Genomic DNA, 25,000 nt, shown 5'->3' with positions numbered 1-25,000 from the left:
ACACACACACACACACCTGTCATATCATGTTGTAGTATTATAACATAACATTGTATATTATTATTATTCCCTTTGGACTGCAGCACACCTGTGTCACTATGGTAACGCTCTGAGTGACATCTGTACAAGGTAAAGCACATCACTTCCTTTGCAGCAGTATTACTTCCTGCCAGTGTACTACCCAGTACTGGGTGTACTATCCAGTACCCGGTGTACTGGATGTGTATCAGTACCTCCAGGAGAACGCGTTGCTCCAGGTTCTTGTAGGTTCTGTGTAGAAGTTCTTTAGTTCCCAGAACCCCGTACCACATCATGTTCTTTGTGCGACTCCTACACACACACACACACACACACACACACACACACACACACACACACACACACACACACACACACACACACACACACACACACACACACACACACTACTGTTTATTTAGATGTTTTTTCTGATTTTGTTAATTGTCTGTGGTGGTGTTACTGGTTCTACTGGATCAACTGGTGTTACTGGTTCTACTAATGTTACTTGTTCTACTGGATCAACTGGTGTTACTGGTTCTACTAATGTTACTGGTTCTACTGGATCAACTGGTGTTACTGGTTCTACTAATGTTACTGGTTCTACTGGATCAACTGGTGTTACTGGTTCTACTAATGTTACTGGTTCTACTGGATCAACTGGTGTTACTGGTTCTACTAATGTTACTGGTTCTACTGGATCAACTGGTGTTACTGGTTCTACTAATGTTACTGGTTCTACTGGATCAACTGGTGTTACTGGTTCTACTAATGTTACTGGTTCTACTGGATCAACTGGTGTTACTGGTTCTACTAATGTTACTGGTTCTACTGGATCAACTGGTGTTACTGGTTCTACTGGATCAACTGGTGTTAGTGGTTCTACTAGTGTTACTGGTTCTACTGGTTCTTATGGTTCTACTGGTGTTTCTGGTTCCCCTGGTTACCTGCACTTCTCGGGGTGTTCATCTCTCTTGTTGTTGAAGTCCAAGGAGATTTTAGCGTCGAGGCCGATGCCAAAATAATTGTTCATCACACATTTCTCAGTGTAGCAGTCCCTGAAAACATTAAATATACCATGTCAGTACATCCAGATGGGACCGACCAGAGCCAATATCAAGTCAAGTCATTCACGCATCGGACAACGGGCCGACGCCGCCCGTCCACGTGCCGATCCAAATTCCGTTCCATACCGACCATGAACCAGATTCAACTGTGCAAGTAAAGAAGCTGCGACGTCCGAGGCAGCGACAGGAAGTGGCTGTTGGAGCTGGGATGGGAGCAGCCGTTCAGCCGTGTCATGACTGCAACGTGTGCAGCATGTGACGCCGCAGAGCGTCTGGGGCTCGTAGCTCTATTCCTGCAGCGCCACAGTGGCACCACCCACCGCAGGAGGGTTGGACACCACACGGACACGCCCCTTCACCGGCCGCCGCCTCCATTTTAAAACCAAAATGACCTCCCGTCAACTTCGTCGCCATATTGGAACGAGACGTAAACAAACACAGCTGCAGGTCTTCCGGACAATAAGTACTTAACGCTTACATTTCACAACTCATTTCATTGACTCGTTTTTATACTCAAAGGTTTATGATCTACTCCAAGTAGAAAACAAGTTTTGAAATGTTTCTTTCCCTCCTCCACAACCGCTCCAACGCCGCTGAAGCTGACGTACAATCCAGAGGTCTAGTTCTTGATCTTTGTAGCTTTGAGTCTTTTTCCCCCCAAATATTCACTTTGAAAACGTGTTTGTATGTGAGACCTATTTAGCATACATTCCAAATAAATTGCTTTAGAATAAGTTTAGTAGATGATTGTACATGTTTTACACATTTAATAATAAGTGCTGTGTGGTTTACTACAGACTCATGTAACCTTACACATAACAACAACAACAATAACAACAACAACAAAGAGCTCTGGTATTGGAATCAGTATCTGTATCAGCACATATATATCTACATATATACAGTATATGTATATACATGTATATACATATACTGTATATACATATGTATTGGAATCGGATCTGAAAAACGGTGGATTGGTGCATTTCTTTAAATACACACAGTAAATGACACTGTACAGTTTAATTATGCAGCCTCTTGGTGAAGACAGACAGGCAGAGAGACAGACACACTCACATGTTTTCAGGGTCACAGTTGAAGGGGTCGGCGTTGACCAGTAGTCGACTGATGACAGAACTGGTGGAGAGATCTACACACGCACACGCACATGCACATACACACACAGATATTTACTATACTTAAGGATAAACATCCATGTTGTCAAAACACACATGTTGATAAACACTCACTGGAGTAGAGGATCTTGGTGTTGAGCGTGGGGATGTTCTCTCTGCTTCCTGTCTGGACAGGAAGTGACGCTGAGCTGCCCAGAGAGGGGCTGCCTTTACTAAGGAGCTTCTCACAGGGTGTCTTACTGACTGGAAGTAGAGACAGCGAGACAGACAGGCAGATAAATAAGTAAATAAGTAGCGAGGCAGGCAGACAGACAGCTTGTTTAAGTGCTGGAACCTGGGCGTGGCGGGCAGCTGGGGGCGGGGCCAAGCGGCCCGCTGTAGCTGGACTGCAGAGACACTCGGTCGTCATCCTCCTCCTTCTCCTCAGTAGCACCGCTCAGAACAAACCCTTCCTGGGTCTGAGCGTTCTGTTCGTCCACCGCTGGGACACACACACACACACACACACACACGCACACACACACAGCACAACTTTAGAAACCAATGACATGTCTCACCTCTCTCTTGTTCCAGGACCTGTCTCACCACTCTGTGTGTTCCATGACCTGTCTCACCTCTCTTGGTGTGTTCCATGACCTGTCTCACCTCTCAGTGTTCCATGACCTGTCTCACCTCTCAGTGTGTCCTATGACCCGTCTCAGCTCTCTCTGTGTGTTCCATGACCTGTCTCACCTCTCTCGATGTGTTTCAGGACCTGTCTCACCTCTCTCGGTGTGTTCTATGATCTGTCTGATGGCTTTCTTCAGGCTGTTGGCTCTGAGCATCAGCTGCTCTCTGGGTTTGAAGCTGCAGCGTGATGGGCAGGGAGCGCTGTGCTGGGGGGGCTGCGGGAGCTCCTCCACCTCCTCCACCTCCTCAGCGATGGTGGGAGGAGGAGGCGCAGGTGGGAGCACACTGGAGGCCTGAGCCTCCTCACTCAGCGTCTTCAACAGAGAATCCAGCTTCTCGTTCAGAACTCCGCACTGCGGAACCAACGGAACCAACATCAGAACCAAACAAACTGCAGTCTGCACACAACACACTGTCACCTGCACGTGACCGTAAAGCTCAATATTTCAACCTGTTCTGGGATGCGTTGGGGTGAAGGGGTGAAAGGGTCAAGGGGTGAATGGGTGTGTGGGAGTGTTGGGGCATCACTACCTTCTTGGCCATGAGCTCAGACTCCTCAGAGCTCTCTGTGTTTTTCTCGTACGCTTTCCCAACACGAGCGACAAAATCTTTCACCGTCTCGCACAGAACCCTGAGGAACAACAGAACCGCATGGCTGCATGGTCAGATGCCGCACACAGACAGGCAGACAGTCGGGAAGCAGACAGACGGACAGACAGCAGGGTCCCAGGTCGCTACCATTTAGTCGCATTTTGCAACCAATTTTGGAGACAGTGCCACTAAACTCTATAACTAGGAACCAGCGCAACTTGCAAATATGCCAACGTTTTTTTCAAGTCACCATCGTTTATCAAGGGGAACACTAGAGGAGGGTGAGAATTAGTGTGTGTGTGTGTGTGTGTGTGTGTGTGTGTGTTAGGGGGACTGAGACTCTCATCATGGTTGTTAATGACAGTAATCTACCGACCACAGACCTTATGTTCACATTTGTTCATTTATTATTTGGTGTCTATGTTAAAAAAAGTACAATTTATCTTAATGTTTTTTTTCTGTTAAAGCACTACTTCACTTTGTGACTTTTTCTTTTAAAATAAAACAGCACACTGTTATTTCTGTAAATAGTCTATTTATTACCAAAGCATTTATCAGTAAAACAGTTAAGATGAAAGAAATATCAATGTGTTGCGTTGCATGTCCATTTCAGTGGTGCTCCTAAATTTTGTGCTGGTTCTCCTTAATCTTTTAGTAGGGAGCACGGGTGCTACCAGTGGAAAAAGTTAGTCTGGAGCCCTGGACAGGCAGACAGACAGACAGACAGACAGACAGACAGACAGACGTACTTGGCAGAGGAGATGACGACCGAGTGCTGGTCTGAGCTCAGGATCTTGGAGAGGTGAACCGCTACAGAGTCTTCATAAGTCAGAATCTTCTGGACCTGGATCAGCATAGAGACAGGCAGCTGTCAAAGAGACAGACAGACAGATGTCAGAATTTGGATGGAAACATATGAAGATGTATAAATATGACAGGAAGTGATGTCGGTGGCTTTCATTTCCTGTCACCTCGGTGTCGCTGTAATCCTCTGTGACGGTGGAGGTGGAGTGTTGTCGAGGAAACTTGGTCTCATAAACCATAATACTCCATCTGCAGCAGAGAGAGAAAGACATCACGTTACCGGTCTCACATCATGTCTCACAGCCTCTAACCTGTCTCACAGTCCCTTACCTGTCTAGCATCTTGGTGCTGGCCCGCTCCAGTTTCTCCAGGATCTGCGGCAGCTGGGCGTCGTCGTCGCAGGCTGAGCCCCAGCCCAGCACCCGAGCCAGGTCGTTCCCGGTGCCGAGAGGAAGGACTCCCAGCTGGCACTGCGGCACGGAGATCCACAGCGATCAATAACCTACACACTAATCAATAACCTCTACCCTGATCAATAACCTCCACACTGATCAAATAAACAAGATCACAATAAGTGTGTGTTACCTGCTTGTGCAGCGTCAGAGTGTCAATCTCAGACAGCACCCAGCCCACGCTGCCGTCACCTCCACACACGAGAATACGAAATGTATCGAACTTCTGGAACAATCTCAACCTGAGAGAGAGAGAGAGAGAGAGAGAGAGACAGAGAGAGAGACAGACAGGGAGAGAGAGAGCGAGAAAGAGAGAGAGAGAGAGACAGCGAGCGAGATCGAGAGAGAGAATTTTAATACTTTTTGTGATGTAATATACTGTGATATTTTCTTGCAGCTCCACGGCGCACACACACAACCAAGATGGCGGCGGGTGGACCCACCCCAGGTGCGGCCCGCCGTTCATCAGGTCAAACACCTGCGCCGGGTTCAGCAGCTGCTTGAAGCGCCGCAGGAACTTGACGCCCTGGTTGTCTCCGCTCTTGGAGTTGACGAACACCAGCAGGGGGCTGCTGCAGGAGGGCGGGCAGGACGCCTTCCAGAACCCTGGAACACATGGCACGCGTCACCTCCCAAACCACAATGCACCGCAGCATCCAACTACCCACAATGCAACATGGATGAGAGGAAATAAGAGCCGCACTAAGCAAAATTCCAGACAAGCTCTGACTTCAGGTCGGAGATGGCTGAGTTCAGTGAAAAGCTGCAAATGGTTGCAACATGAAAAGGGCTGTACAGGACCCTTCCCACAGGGATTAGGGATCCAGGATGGAGTGAAGTGTTGTTTGAGTTTCCTCAAAATCCTCGGGTTGTGAGCATATTCTCTGGAAGTGTAGGAGTCGGGATTTAATGAGTCCCTTGAAGGTGTGTTTCGGGTGGAAGCTGGTTGTATTCATACTCATAGGGCGTGTGTATCCGTAGCTTTGAAGTAGACCTGGAGTCCAAAACGCCTGTTTCTTCAAAGTCCCTGCCTTGGTAGGAGGTGGTGTCCAGGGAGTCCATCTTGGTGGTGTCTGTTACGTAGCTGACTTTGATGGAGACGTGTTGTGCATTGAGGTGATGGAAGAGGTGAAGTCGTCCATCCCACGTGACCAGGTTCCCCAGATGTCGTCTAGGTATCTGGGGAAGCTGTTGGGCTTTAGGGTGCGGTGTTTTAAGCCGTTTCTTCCCAATCCACCAGGTAGAAGTTTGCGTAGCTCGGAGCAAATTCCTTTCCCATGACGACTCCGTTTGTTTGTTTTGTTTACTCCCTTTAGAAGTATTCTTGGTTGAATTCTAAGTCGTTTTTAGTCAGGTTGATTTCCAGTAGTTCCAGTATGGCACTGTCTGGCCGTAGTGGGTCTGGAAACTTGTTGAAGATTCTCCTGATTGCTTGTAGGCCGGGTCCCAGTTCGATGTTGGTGTAGAGATTCACTACGTCTATGGAGTCTTGTTCTCTTAATTCTGGAGATGAAATCATACGTGTCTTTGATGTAACTGGCATGTTCCACAGAGTGTGGGTTCAAGAACTCTGTAGCTCTCACTGCCGCAGTCTGACACTACGGGTCTTCCAAATGGAATTTGATCCAGTGAAGAACAGTTGTTTCTGGGTTTGTGGATTTTAGGTAGGAGATAGAATCTTCTTTCCTGTGGTTCTTCTTCTCCCATTAGGGTTAGGGTTCGGTCCTAGTGTTAGGAAGAGGTCTCCAGCGTCAGAAGATCTGGGGTTAGCGTCAGGTCCTAGGGTTAGGAAGAGGAGTCCAGCATCAGCTCTGCAGGAGCTTCTCACCGTCTGAGTCGATGCTGTTGAGCGCAGTGGGGGGGATGACGGACACCTTGCACTGTCCCAGAGGACACTTGGAGGAGAGCTGCTCCTTGCACGCTGTATGCACCTACAACACAGGAGGGACACACCGGCTGGTAAAACCAAGACACCCAAAGAAATTGTGGAGCACAAGTTATATCCAATGGTTTAATTTTAACTTTTAGAGTAGTGGTGTAAATTGCCAGAGACCTGCTGATTCGATATGTATTGCGATTCTGCAGTATGCAATATGTATTGATATATTAAGTAATATGTATTGAATTTTCTTGAGACTGCTCTTTAAATCACCAGGCCTATTGCTTTGAAATGTTAATTGATGAAAAGTTGTTTTTTGCCTTTGACAACATAACATTTGAACTAACTTTCATTTCAAAGCAAATACTTGTGAGTTGTGTTTAATTTAGTTTATTGTATTGATTTTTATCAATCCATGACGATGATGTCAGCGTCGCACTAGGACGATGTCACCCAGAATCCGGAAGTTACAAATCATAATCAACTTGTGAATTGTTTGTGAGCAGAATCCCAATACGTAACTCAATCAATTTTTTTTCTTACCCCCTACTTTAGAGTGTAATCCTATCCTTGAAGGCAAATGTGTGCTTTTAACCTTTAATTCCTCTAGTGTTGTTGCCGTGGTAACAGATGGTCAACGAGATATTCAAGGTGAGAGTGCCACCAGAGGGGGTCAGTGGAGGTGATCGTTCACTGTTTACAGCTCAAATAGTTTAAAAGAGTCAGGAACAGCAAGAACTTGAAGCTAACTTGTTCAGTTCATTGATTCAAATGTGTTTTCTTCTTCTTAGTATTCCCACAACAATAATGTTTATTCCACAACAATAATGTTCAGACCGTCTGTCTGTGTCTCTCTGTCTCACCATAGCCTTGCACCACAGACACCTCCAGTCCTGCAGCCTCAGCACGCTGCCGCAGGTCTTGTCGCACACGGTGCACTTAGCGCTGACGGGCAGGTTTCCCTCCAGCCACTGGTGGGGCATCGACACCTGGGGATGGGGGCAGAGACCTTACCTTACATCTGCATTTGGCCCCCTCTTTCCTGTCTCCATGGAAACAGCCAAGGCCCCTTTACACTGAACGTGTAACGAGAAATCCTGAGACATGCGCTACGCCGGTCACCAGGGGGTTCAGTGTGAAGGCACCACCACCCGCTCCATGATGTCACCCCCGTCCTCTTACCCCGTCCTCGTCCTCGATGATGTCCTTCCCCACCGAGGCCAGCGTCGTCCACTTACAGTTGTTGGTGGCGCGAACAGCACAGCGCTTATGGACCTTAAACTTACACACTGAAACACACACACACACACACACACACACACACACACACACACACACACACACACACACACACACACACACACACACACACACACACACACACACACACACACACACACACACCTTGTGTTAATCTAATGATAAAGAAAGGAATCTTTGTCTGTCTGTCTGTCTGTCTGTCTGTCCTTCGATTATCTCAACAACCGTTCGTCCCACCTACTTCACATTTGGCGGTTGTATTGCTGGGGACCCAGGGATGTGTGAATTAGTAATGTTTGTAACCCGTGTAATATTAATAAACTTTCATAAGCAAGCAAACAGGGAGCCGCTCGCTCGGCTGGTGGGGCTTCACTAACAGCCAGCCGTGTGCAGCAGCAGGGCGGGGTTTCAGGGCTCTGCGGCTGGGTCATTTCCACCCGCGGTGCAGCCCGTTATGAACAGGCATGTTTTGAACAGGCACTGCATGAGTATATAAAATAAAAGGTTCACGCTTCTCCTGACTGTCGTGATCGTCGTATATCGTCGTGCATATATCGTCATTTTGTGTGTGTCTGTGTGTGTTACCCTCGCAGGACAGCCCGTGTGACGTCACCCCGGACAGTGCCTCCTTGCAGACGTTGCAGTACGTGGGTCTGGCGTGAGAGCAGGCGTACCAGTTGTGCATTCCACTGAAATGATCCATGCTATACTGGGTAGACTGGGAAGACAGAGAGACAATCATGTAAATAACAGACAGACAGGCATCAGACAGGCAGGCAGGCAGGCAGGCATCAGGCAGGCAGGCAGGCAGGCAAGCACGCAAGCAGGCAAGCACGCAGGCAGGAAGGCATCAGGCAAGCAGGCAGGCAAGCACGCAGGCAGGCAAGCACGCAGGCAGGCAGGCATCAGGCAGGTAGGCAGCAGGGTTGCAAGGTCTCCATGACAAACCCAGCCATCCCCCAAGCCGCAGACAAAAGAAAAACACCACCCGTTTCAGCACGGGAAAACCGCAAACATGGCAACTCTGACAGACAGACAGACAGACAGACAGACAGACCTCTAGATGCTCTCTGTTCTGGACGCTCCGTAGTGCTGCCATCCAGTCCTCCATTTCCTTCCTGTTCTCAGCACAAAGAATCAAACGCCTGCATGGAGTGATTATCTACAGACAGAGAGAGAGAGAGAAAGACTCAGTGATACAACAGTACATAGACAGACACAAAACTACATAACGTTTTGAACAAAACCATGAACAGGAAGTATTTAGTGTCATTCCCTCTGTGCAACACACGTCGCCCAGGGGAGGGCACCAGAGAGCCAGGCAGCGCCCCGTCCCGTCCCCTGCAGCTGGGACTCAGCATCCAATCAACCGGGCTACAACCGGCACTTAACGTACCAAAGTAGCTTTTAGTACATCCCAATCAAAAGTACCAGGATGACACACTACATCCTGTGAAACATCCTCGTACGCAAACACTGCACACGAGCGCATCCCACAATGCATTGTGAGAGCAAGACGCCCTTAAGCAGTGTCGTCGTGACAACGTGCTGAAAGGAAGTGAAGAGCGGCTACATGACGATGTTCTACGTATATCTGGGAAGACGTCGATCTTTTCACTCACATACGAAAGTACTGTGCAGCGTAGTATCAACATGTAGAATGTAGCAGGTAGTTCAGCGTTTTGGACGCAGGCGGGAGACAGTGGAACCCTGGAGGTCTCCACTCTCCAAGACAAGTAGGAGCAGACTGACTATTGACGGTCCAGTGTGTGTTCCTTCTGGAGGAGCTAAGGAACCCTGGCGGTTCTGAACCTGGAACCTCTTGAAGGACCTCTGGGGGTCCCCAGACCTCATGTTGAGAACCACTGAACTGAATCACTCTGGTCCAGGAAGAACTTCAGTCCCTCTGCACTTCAGACAAACTAACGTGTAGATGTACACCACATGGCAGATTTGGTCCAATCACCTTATTCTCTCTTCTACCCGGTAAGTTCATTTAACACTCATTAGAAAGAACCAATAATTACATTTGTCAGGGAAGTGTGAGTGTGTGCAGTTAAACAGCTGAACAGTCAAACAGTCAGACTGGTTTCCCAGTTGTAAATATTTGCCCTTTTTCCAGGTCTGAAGACTTTGCAGCTGAACATCCTCAAACTGGTTCATCTGACCACAGCCCGGAGTGTGTCCGCCTGCAGGCGCCAGGCGTGTCATCACGGCGACGTCCCCTGCATGAGGCTGCGCTACAAATACCATCCGCAGGGTGACGGACTCACACGTCTGTACGCGAGAGCCACAGATCGATAACGGCGACAGCTTCACGGGATGCGGCTGATCAGGCTGTTCTCACACCGCGTCTGGACGTCGGGCTGGGATGGTACAGAACCAGCGTTACTGCTGTCACAACCAACAGAGGAGACCTGGAGGTGGCGCTGTCACACACCGAGACCAAACCGAGAAGCAAGATCGACGAGACACCAGAAGGTTGTGGGGAGAAAAAAGTAAAAACCAGCAAACACAGAACCAACATCCTCAACAACACAGAACAGAGGCCTGCGAGATCCTCCGACATCCCCTCCTTCCATGTCTTACCGTTTATCCAGTCAGAGCACCAGAACAGATCCTCCAAAATAATCAGACAGTCAGTACGAGAGTCATCCAGCCGACTGAACTGTGGCGCTCTGTGTTGGGTTTGTCTGTGAAGCTCCGCCCACTTCCTCTTATGACTCAAAGTTATTTCGTGTCTGTCGTCATGACGATCCCACAGTGGGGGGAGGGTGTGTGTGTGTGAACTTCAGCATCATAAGACAGATCTCACACACACACACACACACACACACACACACACACACACACACACACACACACACACACACACACACACACACACACACACACACGCTGAACCAGACTATAAATACAGATCAAAGTCAAACAGTCTGAGAGGCTTTTTTTTTGGGGTTTATTTTTAGCAAAGGCAGAAAACTCTCATTAGTTTTTATGACTTAAAACGTTCCAGCCTGAATCGAACACCATGGTACTGGACAATGTTTCAGACCAAAACAAGTTTTTAAATAAAATGACCTCTCATGTTTCAGGCATTAAATTGTTATCATACTCAAGATGTATCAGTGTGTTCATTTCATACTGGGAGCTGCCCAGTCTGCTACTGGTGACACTGGGACACTTGGAGAACCGGGAGCTGCGCAGCACAACCACTGTCTGATTCTCCAACATGGAGACGGCAGCTCCTCAGAGCAAGGCACTGAGGACCTCCTGTAGATTCAGAACTCACCGTGAAGCTGTTGTTGACATTCTTGGTGCTGGACTCTGCAACGCTGCCGTCCGTCAGATCCACCTCGTCGAAGATTATGGACTGAGGAGACACACACACACGTGAGCCACGCAGCACGCTAGCTGGCATTGCGTTGCGTGCGGTGGTGAGCTGGCAGAGTGCTCCACAGGGCTGGTAGTTGGCGGGCGCTACCTTCGCAGTCTGAGCGTAGTACAGCGTTCTTCCTCGCAGTTTGAAGTAGCGTCTCTTCCAGCGCTGGAATGAGTTGGTCTGTTTCATCAGCTGACCCTCCTTCAGAATGGTCTGCACAATAAGACACAAAAACACAACGTTACCTAAGTTTCATCTGGTCTTCACAAGTCGCAGGTTTTGGTTTTTGGCTCCAGTGGACTCTCGGTGGTCTACTGGGCCGTAAGCCGACACTGGAGCAGGACCAGGGACGGACGCCACCAGGCAAAATAAAACCCCAAAGAACCAAAAAACACTTAGAGGTGAGACAGAGGAGTGGACCAAGATGAACCTGATGGACGGACAGAGCTCATTGTGGCCTGGGGTCCCAGAGGAGGAAGAGGAGTAAATAAGTATTCACAAGTCATCGGTTTCTGGAGAAGAACTACAAGGAAGTTCAGGAAGCTCTACAGTGTATAATTACACAGCAGGATGAGGCCTTCATCAGGAGAATCAGGGTTTAACTGTTTACCTGTATACCTGATCACATACCTGTCTCACTGATTACATACCTGACCTGATTACAGAACTTGGCATCCAGTTCATTATGGACATACAACAGCTCCCAGAAAACAGGCGAAGGAGGAGAAGGGGAGAGAGGAAGAAAGGGAAGATTGGGAGAGGAGCGGAAAGGATATATCCTCGTCAACAAGGCAGTAGATCCTCTCTCTGGAGAAGCAGCACATGAACACACATGACTCTACAACAATGGCTGCTGTTCTTTCGACCTTTTCCTGGAAGCGGCAGCATAATGACCTTGTGATCAGGCCACAATAGCAGCATTCAGCAGGATAATCCACCACAGGCTCCGGGGTAATGGTCACACTGGCCCAACTGAGCCCAACTGGGAACACAAGTACCAACAAGGACCTACCAGGACCACCTGGGAGAGACTTTGACCTACCACAACTGACCAGGACAGACTAGACCGGCCAGGAAACTACCAGGTCCGAACAGGACCGACCAGGACCTACCAGGACTGAGCGGGATGGACTAGGACCACCTGGTAAAAGGTATCCTGTGTAAGACACACAGGCTAATGGTCCAAAAATCCCCAAGCTGGGCATCTGAACACGGTTCACGAAAATAAATTAAGACCCTCCATCTTCGAAGGATCTTCAGCCTTCTCCTCTCCTCCTCCTTACATATCGGTGCTCTGGTCTCAGAGGACCAAGAACTGAACCTCAATGAGATTAAGGTCTCAATGAAACCATGACATTAAATTAAGCACTTTAAGTCGCTTTGGATAAGACATCAAATGATATGGGCACCCCTGGAGAGGGAGGAGCTTAGGATATCTCTTACATAGAGGGGGAAACATTGTTCCCCGGCGGCAGGAGACGGCAACTGAAAAAATCACAACACAAAACTGTAAAACTCAAACCCAAAAAAATGAACGTCTCATCACCCAGTGAAACTCTGTTCCGTTCATTCTACAAAAGAGTCGTTCAAAAGAATGGGAGCGTTTAGCGAACGACCTGACACTTGCTGGTGCGAGCAGAAGCGAGTGTCTGAAGAGAAGTTCTTAATAAACAGGGACACGGCCATCCCTTGGGTTTATATTGCCACTGCGCACATTGATTGCACTCTTACAAAAACATTTCTATGTAGATTTATGTTTGTGTTGAAAAGGCTGCGTAAACGTGCCCAGTAGAAAACTAAATAGACCTCTCGCGCAAAAATAGAGGAAGGCTGTGGGGCTCCATGACCCAGCCCGCATGGCCGGTTGGACAGCAGCAGTGTTTATTACCAAGGCCAAGCCATTGATAGGATGCAGCACCTACTGCACGGCAGGGTGTCGGTACGCTGCCACACATTATCAAGGCTTTAAATAATGTATAACACATCAGCGTTGCCGTTATCCAGTAATTGCCGGGAAAATCTGTTGAAGTCGACATATTTAAATCTCTCCGGCCATAATGTCCAGTGAAAATAATTCCCTCCAAGCACAATTTGAATAAGTGCCGGTGGATCATTTCGATTAAAAAAAGTCAGCCGATCTGTTCGTTCCCGCGCTCGGCAAATTGCAACAAACAGCCAATGAGTTTAATCAGACAATTTAAAAGCTGACCTTTCACCTCTGACCAATTAGGTCGGTTGATATAGAACTAAGCCCCGCCCCCTCCCTCATGGACAGGTTGGTGCTTGTAAACACAGTAAACTCAGAGAACTCTGAGGAGAAGCAAGAAGATGATGTGTTTGGTGTTCTGGCGAACACAAACTTCATTATTTATTTAGACCTACTTGCCTATTTATTTTGTTTTTGATTTGGTCAAAATTTAACTTTAGCGAAATCTTAATTCACCTTGCTGCACTTGCTACCAATTGTTCACGAATGGAAATTATTTGATTTCTAGTCGTAATAGTTGCAATATTTATTCATTTTTAAAACGGCCTAAACTGATGGTTCTTATTTTATTTTTATTATCCAATAAAAAAAATGAACATATCTACATGCCTTGATGATGTCCTTCTCTATAAAACCTGCTGATCAATTGTTTTTAAGCTCAATAAACACTAATAATATTTGACCGGAATCTCTTCCTTTTGTCCGGGACGTTGGAACCTCCCAGGACACGTCGACCGCCACAAATCTTTTCTAACGGAAACTCTGCAACGCACACATCCCTTATCAGGATGTAATCTCTTCTGGAAACAGCATGTTCCTGTAGGTTCATATCTGCAGCCCTAGGCCTGTAATTACATCGGCAAAACAGCCTGAAATACATAAATACTAAAGGTGATTGAGAGGTCAAAGGACTGGCAGATACTCCATTTCAACTTCTGGAGTATAACCACATCATTACAACACAGGAGGAGGAGGAGGAGAAGAGGATAAGAGGAGAAGAGGAGGAGGAGGAGGATAGCAGGAAGTCGACCAATTGACGTCAGTGTGTACAAAACGCCAAGGTCAGAACAGAATGCACCATCAGTGGGTGGAGCTCAGCGTGTCCTGGTGTCTGGCTTGGCTCTGGCTGAGCTGTTGTTCTCCGACGGGGAGCGGTGGTGTCCGGCTGCGCTGTCCGTGGGCCGGTAAACAGCACTGCTGCGCCCAAAGTTCAAATTGTTTAAACTTTGACCCTGTTTACGCCTGACCTTTAAACAATGGAGATAACAGCTGCGGGCTGCACAGCCAAAGGCGACACAAGCCGGGCGTAGCAACGGAGGAGAAACTGCTCCTCTGTGTCCCCCAAAACACAAACAAAACACATCGCAGGACGTTCTCACACCCTGAACTACCACGCCTCCTTAAAATACCCTGTGCGCCGCACCCCGCCACCAGGGCCACAACGCTGATCGTGTCTCGGTACCCAGGGGCGTAAAGACGGGCGTGGCATTGTGAGCTTTTCCTTTTTCAAATGACCTTCAGTATGTTGGGCTCAGTTCAAGTCTAATCTTCTGTTGAAGTCTCACGTGTTTAAATGAGGCTTCATTTGGGGAGAAAAACGGTGTCAACGGGTTGGATTCTGTGTTGACATGGCCAACCAACAATCAAAGAACCACTTCGACAGTACAGGTAAAACTCAGTGTGGAGGTTTAAAATCCTAGGTTTCCAATGCAGGGGAGCAACAAAAATAGCGTGGCGTGTTGAGTCACATGCTCAAGTATTTGGCATTTTTTTATTGTCCATTTTTGATTTTTTTGACTGAACATCTACAGCGGCTGGTTTTCCTACTTTATTACCACTGGCAGACTGAATGTTATCTGCTGGGTTGAGGTTTTTAGCTGAAACACAACATGCTGGACTCGGGCTGTGTGATGACAATATACTGTACATCATAAGACGATGGAGAAATGACTATTGTATATATATATATATATATATATATATAAATATATATATATATATATATATATATATTTTTTTTTTTTTTTATTATTATTATTATTTTTTTTTTTATACCAGTTCTCTCTTTATGTCACAAATCAGTGTCAGAACTGCTTTACAGCAATATTTCATGTCATAGTGCTGTACGTTATCTGCACGTGGCAGCGAGTGTAAACCAACATGGAGGAACGTGGCGCTTACAGAACTTACTCATTGGATGGATTACTACTGTTGCCCGTCTGCAACCGCGCTGTGACAACATCAGGTGAGGGTGACGACCGAGCCCAACCCAAGCTGCCTTGCCGATCGCGTCTAAGTTCAAGGTTTCAGTGAATTGGGTTACATCCTCAATTTTACAAATAAGTGGGATATTAATACATAGGTCGCTTATTTTGCCTCTCCTTTTAATTTCAGAGCCCCAACCAGCCCCTTCCCGTGCTGCGCCACGCCACAAAGAGCCTTTACCCTGCGGTTGTATTTTTTTAACAGAAACTATTTATTAATTGAATATACAGAAAATGTATTCTATTGCAATACATACCCTTACCGAGATATGAAATTACCTATTTCGGGATGGAAGATTTTGGCCATATTGCCCAGCCCTATGCTGGACTGTGAACGCTGCTCATTTCTGTTCTGCTTTGTTTGAAGTGAAGCAAGAAGAAATAAACAAAAGAAGAGCAGTGTTAAAACAGACTCAAATCAACCAGCAGGTCTCACATGTACAATTCACAAAAAAAAAGCCTGAACGATGAATAAAGTCAATGCTCTGGGGCCGAGTCATCGGTTACAGCAATAATGGAAAGTGACACACAAAGCAGCTGTCGGTGTTACTTGCCTGAAATACATTTCATGAGCATGGGCGACTTGTACAACCTGAAGCTTTATTTTCTTCTGTTTGGAGACTGAACTTCGAGAGAAACTGTTCCTCTACGAGCTGCTGCTGGAGCTGCAGGCGGCGCCAGTGTGTGCTCAGCTTATCATCACTCTTTCCATGGGTTTTATTCCCATCGTCTCATAACTATTCATGTGCCTGGAGAGAAGGGCTGGGTATTGTTTCAAAACATGACCATACAAGTACCAGTACCAGTACCAGTACTAGTACCTTAAAGTGATACTGATACCAATAGAGAACTTCATTCATACCTTTTTTTCCTGCTACACCCATCATGTGAATGGAAGTGTTCAGTTGCATAAAATGCCACCACTCCTCCCATACAAATTATTTTTACCCAAATACATTTTGAAAGTGTTAAAATTAATGAAATATTTATTAAATAACTGTACACAACGATTTGAGCAGTGTCATTTTAAACAGACAGGCAGCACAGGAGCAACGATTACAGCAAGGAAAACCTCTTTCACTGTTCATACGGACACCTGAACGCCTGTTCTTGCACAATGTGACTTCAGTGTTCAGGTTCGAAATCGCGGGAAAAGTGTGTTATGCTCTACGGCACTATGTCACTCCCCTGATGTTTGTCTCTGGTAATTGTTTTGGGTTTTTTTGCCTGGTAAAAAATCAAAAGAAAACAATAAATTATAAATGAGCGAGTCAAAATGTCCGGCAGTAATGCTGGTACAAAACGTAGCCGCTCCACCTCCCCGATGGTGAGGATGAGACGGGCAAGAGCTGCACACGGCCCCCGCGGGGCTGGGATCCCACCGCACCTCAGCGACCGCACCGGCCCTACTTCCCTTGCGCCGCGGGGAGGGAGGAGGGAGGACGGGGCCGCTCCGTCTCTCCTTACGTTTCCAGGGGAACTGTGGACCTAGTGCTCGCTGAAGCGGCGATGCAAGGGGCGCTGTAACCGAGGTCTACATCATATTTACATTTGTAACATAGACTTTTATTGAAACGTGAACGATAAAGTTCAAATTTGGCCGGTAAAATAAATTATTTTCACCGGACAGCGGACCGAGTTTTACGTCAATTGTAATTGCACTTAGAAACCGTAGGGGTGCCAAATCCCAAATGCCAAAAGTTACATGTTGCTGCTTTAAATGGAAAAAGGCTCGCAGTGCTCGACTGGCTTGTAGCTGCTGCGGTAGTGGGCCAATCACATGTGGTATAAAAGCGAATAACGCTTGCGGTGATTGGCTGCAAGCAAAAGCATACAAATAGTCTTTTTTTTTTTCTAGATCTGTAGGAGTTTGAGCAACAAAGTTCAATATCAGTTCAACCAGTTTGCTGCATTTGAGAGAAATATTCACACACGTCGCACCGGTGCAGCTCCCTCTCCTCCGGCGTTTCACCGTGTGCACAAGGGAGAGTGCACCTCTGACCAGAATGTTCAGTAATTCCACTGACGGAGCGATGAAAGTGGGAAATAAACCGGACCATCACTGTCCTCTAGTGCAGAGGTTCCCAACCACCGGCTTGCAGAACGTGCCGGGCCGCGGGGTGTATGCCGTGAGAACGTGGGTGGGATTTTTTCAGGAGCGAACAGCGATCTGCTCCACAGCAGAGCAGCAGCAGGAAACAGAGTAAATGAATTGGACAATAGATCGCTCCGATCGGAGCTGCAGGCAGTAATTTGCCTTTTACTACCAGCGTTCCCCTCTGGCAGAAGCACTATCTAAGTAGTGTCATAACTAACTCATTGTTTATTATTCTAAAGTCTTGTTTTGCTAAAGCTCTTCACTGTTTAGGTGTGTTGTTTAAATATTCTCATATTTTTGTTATTATTTATATTTTTTTACATTCAAATAAAAGTTACTTATTGACAAACAAGTGTTTTTCTTTGGAAATCAAGCCTCGATAGTCAAAATACGGCGTAGCCGTCAGTGCTGAAAAAAAATGTTTGAATGGAATTAAATCGTATCGTGACCTTAAAATCGAAAGTACTGCGTACTACTTGGTATTGGGTTATTTTGGTCGATACCTTAACGGTATTGAGTACCAGCGCCCAGCCCTAGTGGAGAGACAGGATTCCATTGCAACAGCACATACATTTTATTGTAATGAGGATATTACATTTTACTTTGATTCTAAGTTATTTATCATTAGGCTGTTTACTTCTACTTTTTAATGCTTACTTCAAAACGTCCGATTTAGGTTGGTTTGATGAATTTAAAAAAGCCACCACTGGATTAATGGAATAACTAACCGATCACTGGCACTGGCAGCAGCTCTACTTGTGAATGGAGCAGAGCGACAGGCTTCCTGGCACAGTCAGCCTCCACCGTGGGCTGCGAGCGGTTACCTTCCCAGCACTCAGTTCTAAAATAGAACAGAACACAAACTTCCTGTGAAACAGGAAGTCCTAAAAGGGAAATCCTCTCTCCTCCACGCTCCCCTTGTCTCTCTCTGTCTCAGCTTCTACCATTTCCTACAACGTTGCCATCGAGTCCATCTTGAGGTACCGAGTCACTTTAAGGCTGAGGATCTATCAACTGATAAGTTGTCTGATATCGACGTGTGGGTCACGACTTCAACACTACACTTTAAAAGATGTGTTTCATCTCCAGACCCAGATGTTGTTCTGTTCTTTTCCTTTCGTTCCATGGGATGTACCTCAGCTGGATTTTGTATCATGAGCTTTAGAATATACAGTATAAATAAAGCAGGACGGGCCAATAGCTTCAGTGTGGGATGCGGAGGTACTGCAGTGGACGGGGCGATAAACAAAAGATTTTTAATTTCCAATTTTGTAATTAAGTTTTAAATCACCACTAAATATTTATGATTCAATATTTACATTTGAGAAAAAAATAATCAGAACTAATGAATTAAAGCCATGGGTTTTAAATAAGGTGTTATTATTCATTTATCCGACCTGTTTCTGATGCAGATCGATCTTATACGTCGTCATGGAGGTGTGATGACAGGTTGGGGGGGATCTCAAATTCTGGAAACATGCATCTTAAGTTTGAGAATATGGTCTTATGTCAATATAATGTGGATATTGTGATAAAAGACCCTTGACATGGTCTGGTATTTTGCTTATCGTAGCATGGTGATAAAGTCAAATATCTATAAGGAGCGTTATGGTAAAGTAATACATGACATTAAAATCTGTAAAGTAATGCTGTTTCCTGAAGTTCATCTGTTGTAGATGTTTTAATCAATGGACATAATATCCACATTACTTACGATTGGTTCTCAGATATTAATTTAGCGTAAATATTCTATAAAAGCACTTTTTGAAAGTCAAAGGACAGATGTCAGTATCAACATGATCATCATCCCAACGTCTCCCGTGCCTGGAGCCCCCACGTCCCCCAGCACAGATCACCCCTGGCCAATATAAATAGGAACCTTCCCAAAAAGAGAAGGGGAGGGAGGAGGGAGGACGGAGCAAGGAGGGAGGGAGGAGGAAGGAGGAAGGAGGGAGGGAGGAAGGAGGAGGAAGGAGGGAGGGAGGAGGAAGGAGGATGGAGGGAGGAAGGGAGGAGGAACGAGGGAGGGAGGGAGGAAGGGAGGAGGAACGAGGGAGGGAGGAGGGAGGGAGGAAGGGAGAAAGATGGAAGTAGGGAGGGAGGGAGGAGGATGGAGGGAGGAGGAAGGAGGAGGAAAGGAGAGGGGAGGGGGGAGGTGGAAGGAAAGGGGGGAGGTAGGAGGGGGGGGGAGGGAGGAAGAAGGGAGGAGGGAGGAGGAAGGAGGGAGGGAGGGAGGAGGAAGGAGGGAGGGAGGGAGGAAGGGAGGAGGAACGAGGGAGGGAGGAAGGAGGGAGGAAGGGAGAAAGATGGAAGTAGGGAGGGAGGGAGGAGGACGAAGGGAGGAGGAAGGAGGAGGAAAGGAGAGGGGAGGGGGGAGGTGGAAGGAGGGAGGGAGGAAGGAGGAGGGAGGGAGGGAGGAAGGAGGAGAAAGGAGGGAGGGAGGAGGAAGGAGAGTGGGAGGAGGGAGGGGGAGGGAAGGAGGGAGGGAGGAGGAATGAGGGAGGAAGCAGCCGACGCACGCCGCAGGATCCTTCCCTCTCGACCTTATCAGCTCGTTCCCACGGACGCGGTCACGTGGGAAAAGAAACCCTTGGAGAGAAGGAGGTGAAGGAGGGTTAGGGACGTGAAGGAGGGTTAGGGACGTGAAGGAGGGTTAGGGACGTGAAGGAGGGTTAAGGACGTGAAGGAGGGTTAGGGACGTGAAGCAGGGTTAGGGACGTGAAGGAGGGTTAAGGACGTGAAGGAGGGTTAGGGACGTGAAGGAGGGTTAGGGACGTGAAGGAGGGTTAGGGACGTGAAGGAGGGTTAAGGACGTGAAGGAGGGTTAGGGACGTGAAGGAGGGTTAGGGACGTGAAGGAGGGTTAGGGACGTGAAGCAGGGTTAGGGACGTGAAGCAGGGTTAGGGACGTGAAGGAGGGTTAAGGACGTGAAGGAGGGTTAGGGACGTGAAGGAGGGTTAGGGACGTGAAGGAGGGTTAGGGACGTGAAGGAGGGTTAGGGACGTGAAGGAGGGTTAAGGACGTGAAGGAGGGTTAGGGACGTGAAGGAGGGTTAGGGACGTGAAGGAGGGTTAAGGACGTGAAGGAGGGTTAGGGACGCGAAGGAGGGTTAGGGACGCGAAGGAGGGTTAGGGACGCGAAGGAGGGTTAGGGACGCGAAGGAGGGAAGGAGGGTTAGGGACGCGAAGGAGGGTTAGGGACGTGAAGGAGGGTTAAGGACGTGAAGGAGGGTTAAGGACGTGAAGGAGGGTTAGGGACGTGAAGGAGGGTTAAGGACGTGAAGGAGGGTTAGGGACGCGAAGGAGGGTTAGGGACGCGAAGGAGGGTTAGGGACGCGAAGGAGGGTTAGGGACGCGAAGGAGGGTGAACACAAGGTTCCTTTCGGAGGTTTCTGCTCGTCAACAGAACTCATCAGTCACGGTACTGACAGCGTCAGTGCCACCAGCTCTACGACAACTTTATCAACTATTATAAACTCTTATATCAGCAAACTGGATATGAAAACTACTTGGACTTTTAATACTTTAATATTTATGCTCATAACTCTGTGACCACACGGACACAGTTAAATAATAATAATCATCTAAATGCATTCATGGCGTTTTGTAGGCAAAAAAAGTGCAAACATGCAGCAAAGTTCACGGAAGCACAGCTCAGAGGGAAGCACCGACTCGACGAACGAAGACGAGTTAAAACCACCACAGCGGCACAGACCGTTATGTCAGCATTACGCGGAAATGTCCGTTAGCGGTACGAGGTTCACCTCCAGCCCAGGGTGCTGCGCTTCAAGTCGGGGTGGCTGCGATGGGAAAGCCCGGGGATTCCCCGGCGGCCTCCCTGTCGTTAGCTTAGCCTGCTAGCGGAGCTCGGAGAGAGCCGCTCCGGCTCCGGCTGCTTCTCTCCTGTTCACTTTCCTTTACTTTCCCCTGACGACTCAAGAACAAACCCTCCAGAGGTTAAGACGGCACGGACGGGTTTTACTTCTACTTTTAGACCGGGGTTTAGCTCCAGGAGAGCGGAGACACCGGGGTTTAGAGGATGAGCAGCTGGGGAGCCGTTATTGGACACGGGGTCTGACACGGACCTTGCTGCGGATCTGCCCTGATGTGGACACCTTCCGGATGAGCTTCTGCGGGGAGCCGTGCTCCTGCTCCGGCTCGCTGTCCGACGACTCCTCCAGACACCGGGCCGCGGACTCCTCTCCCCCAGCCTCCGCCATAACTGCCGCCAGACCCCGGGGGGCTTCGGACCCGGGGGGCGAGCGCCCCCCAGCGGACAAGCGGGGGCAGCACACCGAGGGGGTGGCGGGGGAGAGACCCCTGGTGGGGACCTGTCTATTCATCTATCTGTCTATCTATCAGATGCAGTTATCCAATATTTCGGGGAACTCGTAACAGACCCCTCTCTCTTTAGGGACGGCTCCTGACGTTCCACCAGCTGGGTCAGGGTGGGCTCGGTGAAGTCAGTAACACATGGAGACATGGAAAGTAGGATGGGCGGGCGATGATGGGTGCATGTTTTTGAGGGGGGGTCCTTACTGACGTGAGGTGGAGGAAACCCCATGTGAGCACGGGGAGAACATTACATTACATTACATTTCATTGAACAGACGCTTTTATCCAAAGCGACTTACAATTATTCAATCACCGACGGACGCAGCCATCAGGAGCAATGAGGGGTTAAGTGTCTTGCTCAAGGACACTACAGCATGCTAGCAGGAGGAGCCTGGGATCCACCCAGCAACCTTTAGATTACAAGACCACCAGCTCTACCTCCTGAGATACCATCCCCATTTGAACATGAACATGAGAACATGCAAACTCCACACAGAAAGGCTCCTGTTTGGGAGATAACCCGCCGGAGCACAGTGCCAACAGCACCCCAGGCGGGAATCGAACCCAGGACCTTCTTGCTGTGAGGCAGCAGTCTCCATCCCCCAGCAAAGCCATCTCCATCCCCTGGTTCATGCACTCTTGGTTTCAGGAGCAGACAGGGAAAATATCCGACGCTTGGGAGGGAAAGTGCCTGGGAGAAGGTCAATGGCACAGTCATATGGGCGATGCGGTGGCAATGATGTAGCCCAGGCTTGATAAATAACTCCTTTAGATCCAGGTTATCATTCTGGACTCCAAAAAGATCTGGCATCTCAGAGGGAACAGGCGGATTGGAAGGAGAAGACAGGGCTGATATGTGACAGACAGCATGACAGTGAGCACCCCACTGCCGAATAGTTCCTGAATAACAGTCGAATAAAATGTTTCATTTCATGTTTATGTTTTATAAACAGGGGTACCCCAAGATGACAGGCTGTTGTGGTGCATGCATAAGGTGAAAGGTGAGTGTTTCAATGTGGTTACCTGAAATGCCCACTTGGAGAGGAGTCAATAGATGGGTAACCTGATAAAGGAGAAGACCTTGGAGTGCAGTTGTGTGGATGGGCTTCAGCAGAGCCTATACCAAGCTTCAGTGTCCTATACCAAGCTGAGAGGCAAGAGTAATGTCCAACAGGTTGGCATGGGCGCCAGAGTCAATGAGAGGAAAGGACCCTGGCCACAGTACAGGCACTTGTTCTCCCCAAGGTTGCGCTGTCGTTCCGCTTTGAAGAGACGTGTCCGGCTGAGCTGCATGGGCCCTGGGAAATTGCTGGGGCTGCCGGAGACCGGTTCAGAAAAGAACCCTGCAGGCTGGGATGATGGTGATGGTGGTGAAGCAGAGGCGGCGAAACAGCTGACAGGACTTGGCAAGAGTTACAATTGCATCAAGGTCCACTGGGAGATTGCCAGTTCATCCTTGATTTGCCGGAGAGTCCATTGTAGAAGGCGTCAAAGAATGAAGGAGTGTTCCAGTTGCTGTCTGCCGCCATGGTATGAAACTCGATGGAGTAATCAGACACTGACCTTCTGCCATGCGCCAGGTTGAACAAACCTCTGGAAATCAGTCGAGAACAACCTGACTGATGAGCAGATGGACGCAGATTGCGTCTCCCACTCTACGGTTCCCCAGTCCTTGACTCAGCCTGTGGGATCTCTCTGTGGTAGAAGCTTAAAGGCACGTAAACACTTCACCAGGAATGGCTGGTAGGAACCACTAGTGCTGGAATAATGTTCTGGTTGAGGTAAGTAGGCATCTGGTGAAAATCGAACAGGAAATGTAACCGGTCCGTGGTCCAAAATATTAGGGTCTCAGGAGATGTTCCTGGATGCTCTTCATACAGCTGTATGGCATCGGCCTGTGCCAACAGCTTCTCCCGAAGTGAACCAAAGTTGGCTGGGTTTATATTGGCCAGATTGTACTGAACTATCACTGGTTCTGGCAGGTTTGAACCCAAAGCACGACAATCAGACAGACCAAGTTGCAAGGAGAGTTCTGTTTACTTAAGTCAACAGACAAGGTCAAAACCCGGACATCGGTCACTCAGGTAAGCAAATCCGACAAAGGGCAGGCAGGTTTATGCGTGAGGGAGCACGGGACGCAGATTACGTCACCAGGGGGTGGTGCCATGGCACGTGGAGACCAGTACGACGCTGCGGACATCCGAGATTTTGTTAACTTGTCACGAGGGGTATCCCCTGAAATGCACTGGAAGCAATGGGAGATCAGCGTTTTGCTTTTATTTTTGTTTTATTTCCGATATGTTGGACAACATTGACCCGCAGTACAAATCAGAAGTGAAATTCAAAGTCTACTGATTACTTTTTGATGCAGAGACTAAATAGTGTACCAAACAGCTCATTCAGGTTTAGTGATTTTATTGTAAATGAACAGGGTTGTTGTAAAGTTCCGTTTACAAATAAAATGTAAGTTTTTTTATTGGTATTTATGTGCAGTTTATATTTAGAGTGTCTTGCAATGAGGGAAAGTTATTACACACTTTGTGACTCTGAACGGATCATTCCGGAATGGAACGGTTCGGTAAGTTCCTCTGTAATCCTGTCTCTGCATGGAACAGGCGGACAAGCTCCTTTTTGCCTTTTCCGCGCTTTTGTCATTTCAACCACCACGAACAGCAACTCCTCCTTGGCACAAGCTCGATGCTGGGTGTGCAGCCATGTTTGCTGTCTAGCGCTCTTCTTCGTTTACTACAATAAACGCCCTGCGCTCTCTGTGCGGGCGGCGCGCAATGAATGAGCTGCAGGTGAGGCGATGGGCGGGAGAAGGAGGTGAAGGGAATGAGGTGACTGCATGGCAAGGGGGAGTGACTCAATCTGGAAAGACATGGCATAATAACAAAAACCCAGATGAAATAAACTCATAGTTACACACAGCAAATGGGAAAATAATAAAAAGTCAAACAAAATGCAAAATACAAAATATACACAGTAGTAGGATCTGTCATGTACAGTATTTCCAACATGACCAATATCTATAATGAGTGCAACAGTGCAAGCAGCAT

At 47.9% G+C, this 25,000-nt stretch overlaps 1 protein-coding gene across 7 annotated transcripts in view; it reads right to left on the bottom strand.

Annotated features, from left to right (window-relative positions):
• The window catches only part of dgkd (diacylglycerol kinase delta), a gene marked incomplete at its 5' end in the record, with an annotated part of 36,032 nt that extends 14,206 nt beyond the window's left edge, over window positions 1–21,826 (bottom strand). For 4 of the 7 annotated variants that reach the window (XM_080006987.1, XM_080006986.1, XM_080006988.1 and 1 more), the window contains 20 exons: window positions 234–330; window positions 966–1,076; window positions 2,163–2,235; window positions 2,336–2,464; window positions 2,556–2,702; window positions 2,985–3,243; window positions 3,422–3,521; window positions 4,231–4,325; window positions 4,453–4,534; window positions 4,616–4,755; window positions 4,871–4,979; window positions 5,181–5,343; window positions 6,566–6,668; window positions 7,480–7,605; window positions 7,799–7,905; window positions 8,462–8,594; window positions 8,934–9,038; window positions 11,169–11,249; window positions 11,361–11,471; window positions 21,692–21,826. In XM_080006987.1, the coding sequence (XP_079863113.1) occupies window positions 234–330; window positions 966–1,076; window positions 2,163–2,235; window positions 2,336–2,464; window positions 2,556–2,702; window positions 2,985–3,243; window positions 3,422–3,521; window positions 4,231–4,325; window positions 4,453–4,534; window positions 4,616–4,755; window positions 4,871–4,979; window positions 5,181–5,343; window positions 6,566–6,668; window positions 7,480–7,605; window positions 7,799–7,905; window positions 8,462–8,594; window positions 8,934–9,038; window positions 11,169–11,249; window positions 11,361–11,471; window positions 21,692–21,826 (2,406 nt within the window). Of the gene's footprint in view, window positions 1–233; window positions 331–965; window positions 1,077–2,162; window positions 2,236–2,335; window positions 2,465–2,555; window positions 2,703–2,984; window positions 3,244–3,421; window positions 3,522–4,230; window positions 4,350–4,452; window positions 4,535–4,615; window positions 4,756–4,870; window positions 4,980–5,180; window positions 5,344–6,565; window positions 6,669–7,479; window positions 7,606–7,798; window positions 7,906–8,461; window positions 8,595–8,933; window positions 9,039–10,465; window positions 10,534–11,168; window positions 11,250–11,360; window positions 11,472–21,370; window positions 21,482–21,691 lie in introns of those variants that run through there. The other 3 variants (XM_080006990.1, XM_080006991.1, XM_080006992.1) reach the window with 3 other exon arrangements.
• Between the last annotated feature and the right edge of the window lie 3,174 nt (window positions 21,827–25,000).

Source organism: Zeus faber (assembly GCF_960531495.2).
Source record: "Zeus faber genome assembly, chromosome: 9".
NCBI lineage: Eukaryota > Metazoa > Chordata > Actinopteri > Zeiformes > Zeidae > Zeus > Zeus faber.
Note: the sequence above shows the minus strand (reverse complement) of the source record. Positions and strands in the feature narration are given on the sequence as shown.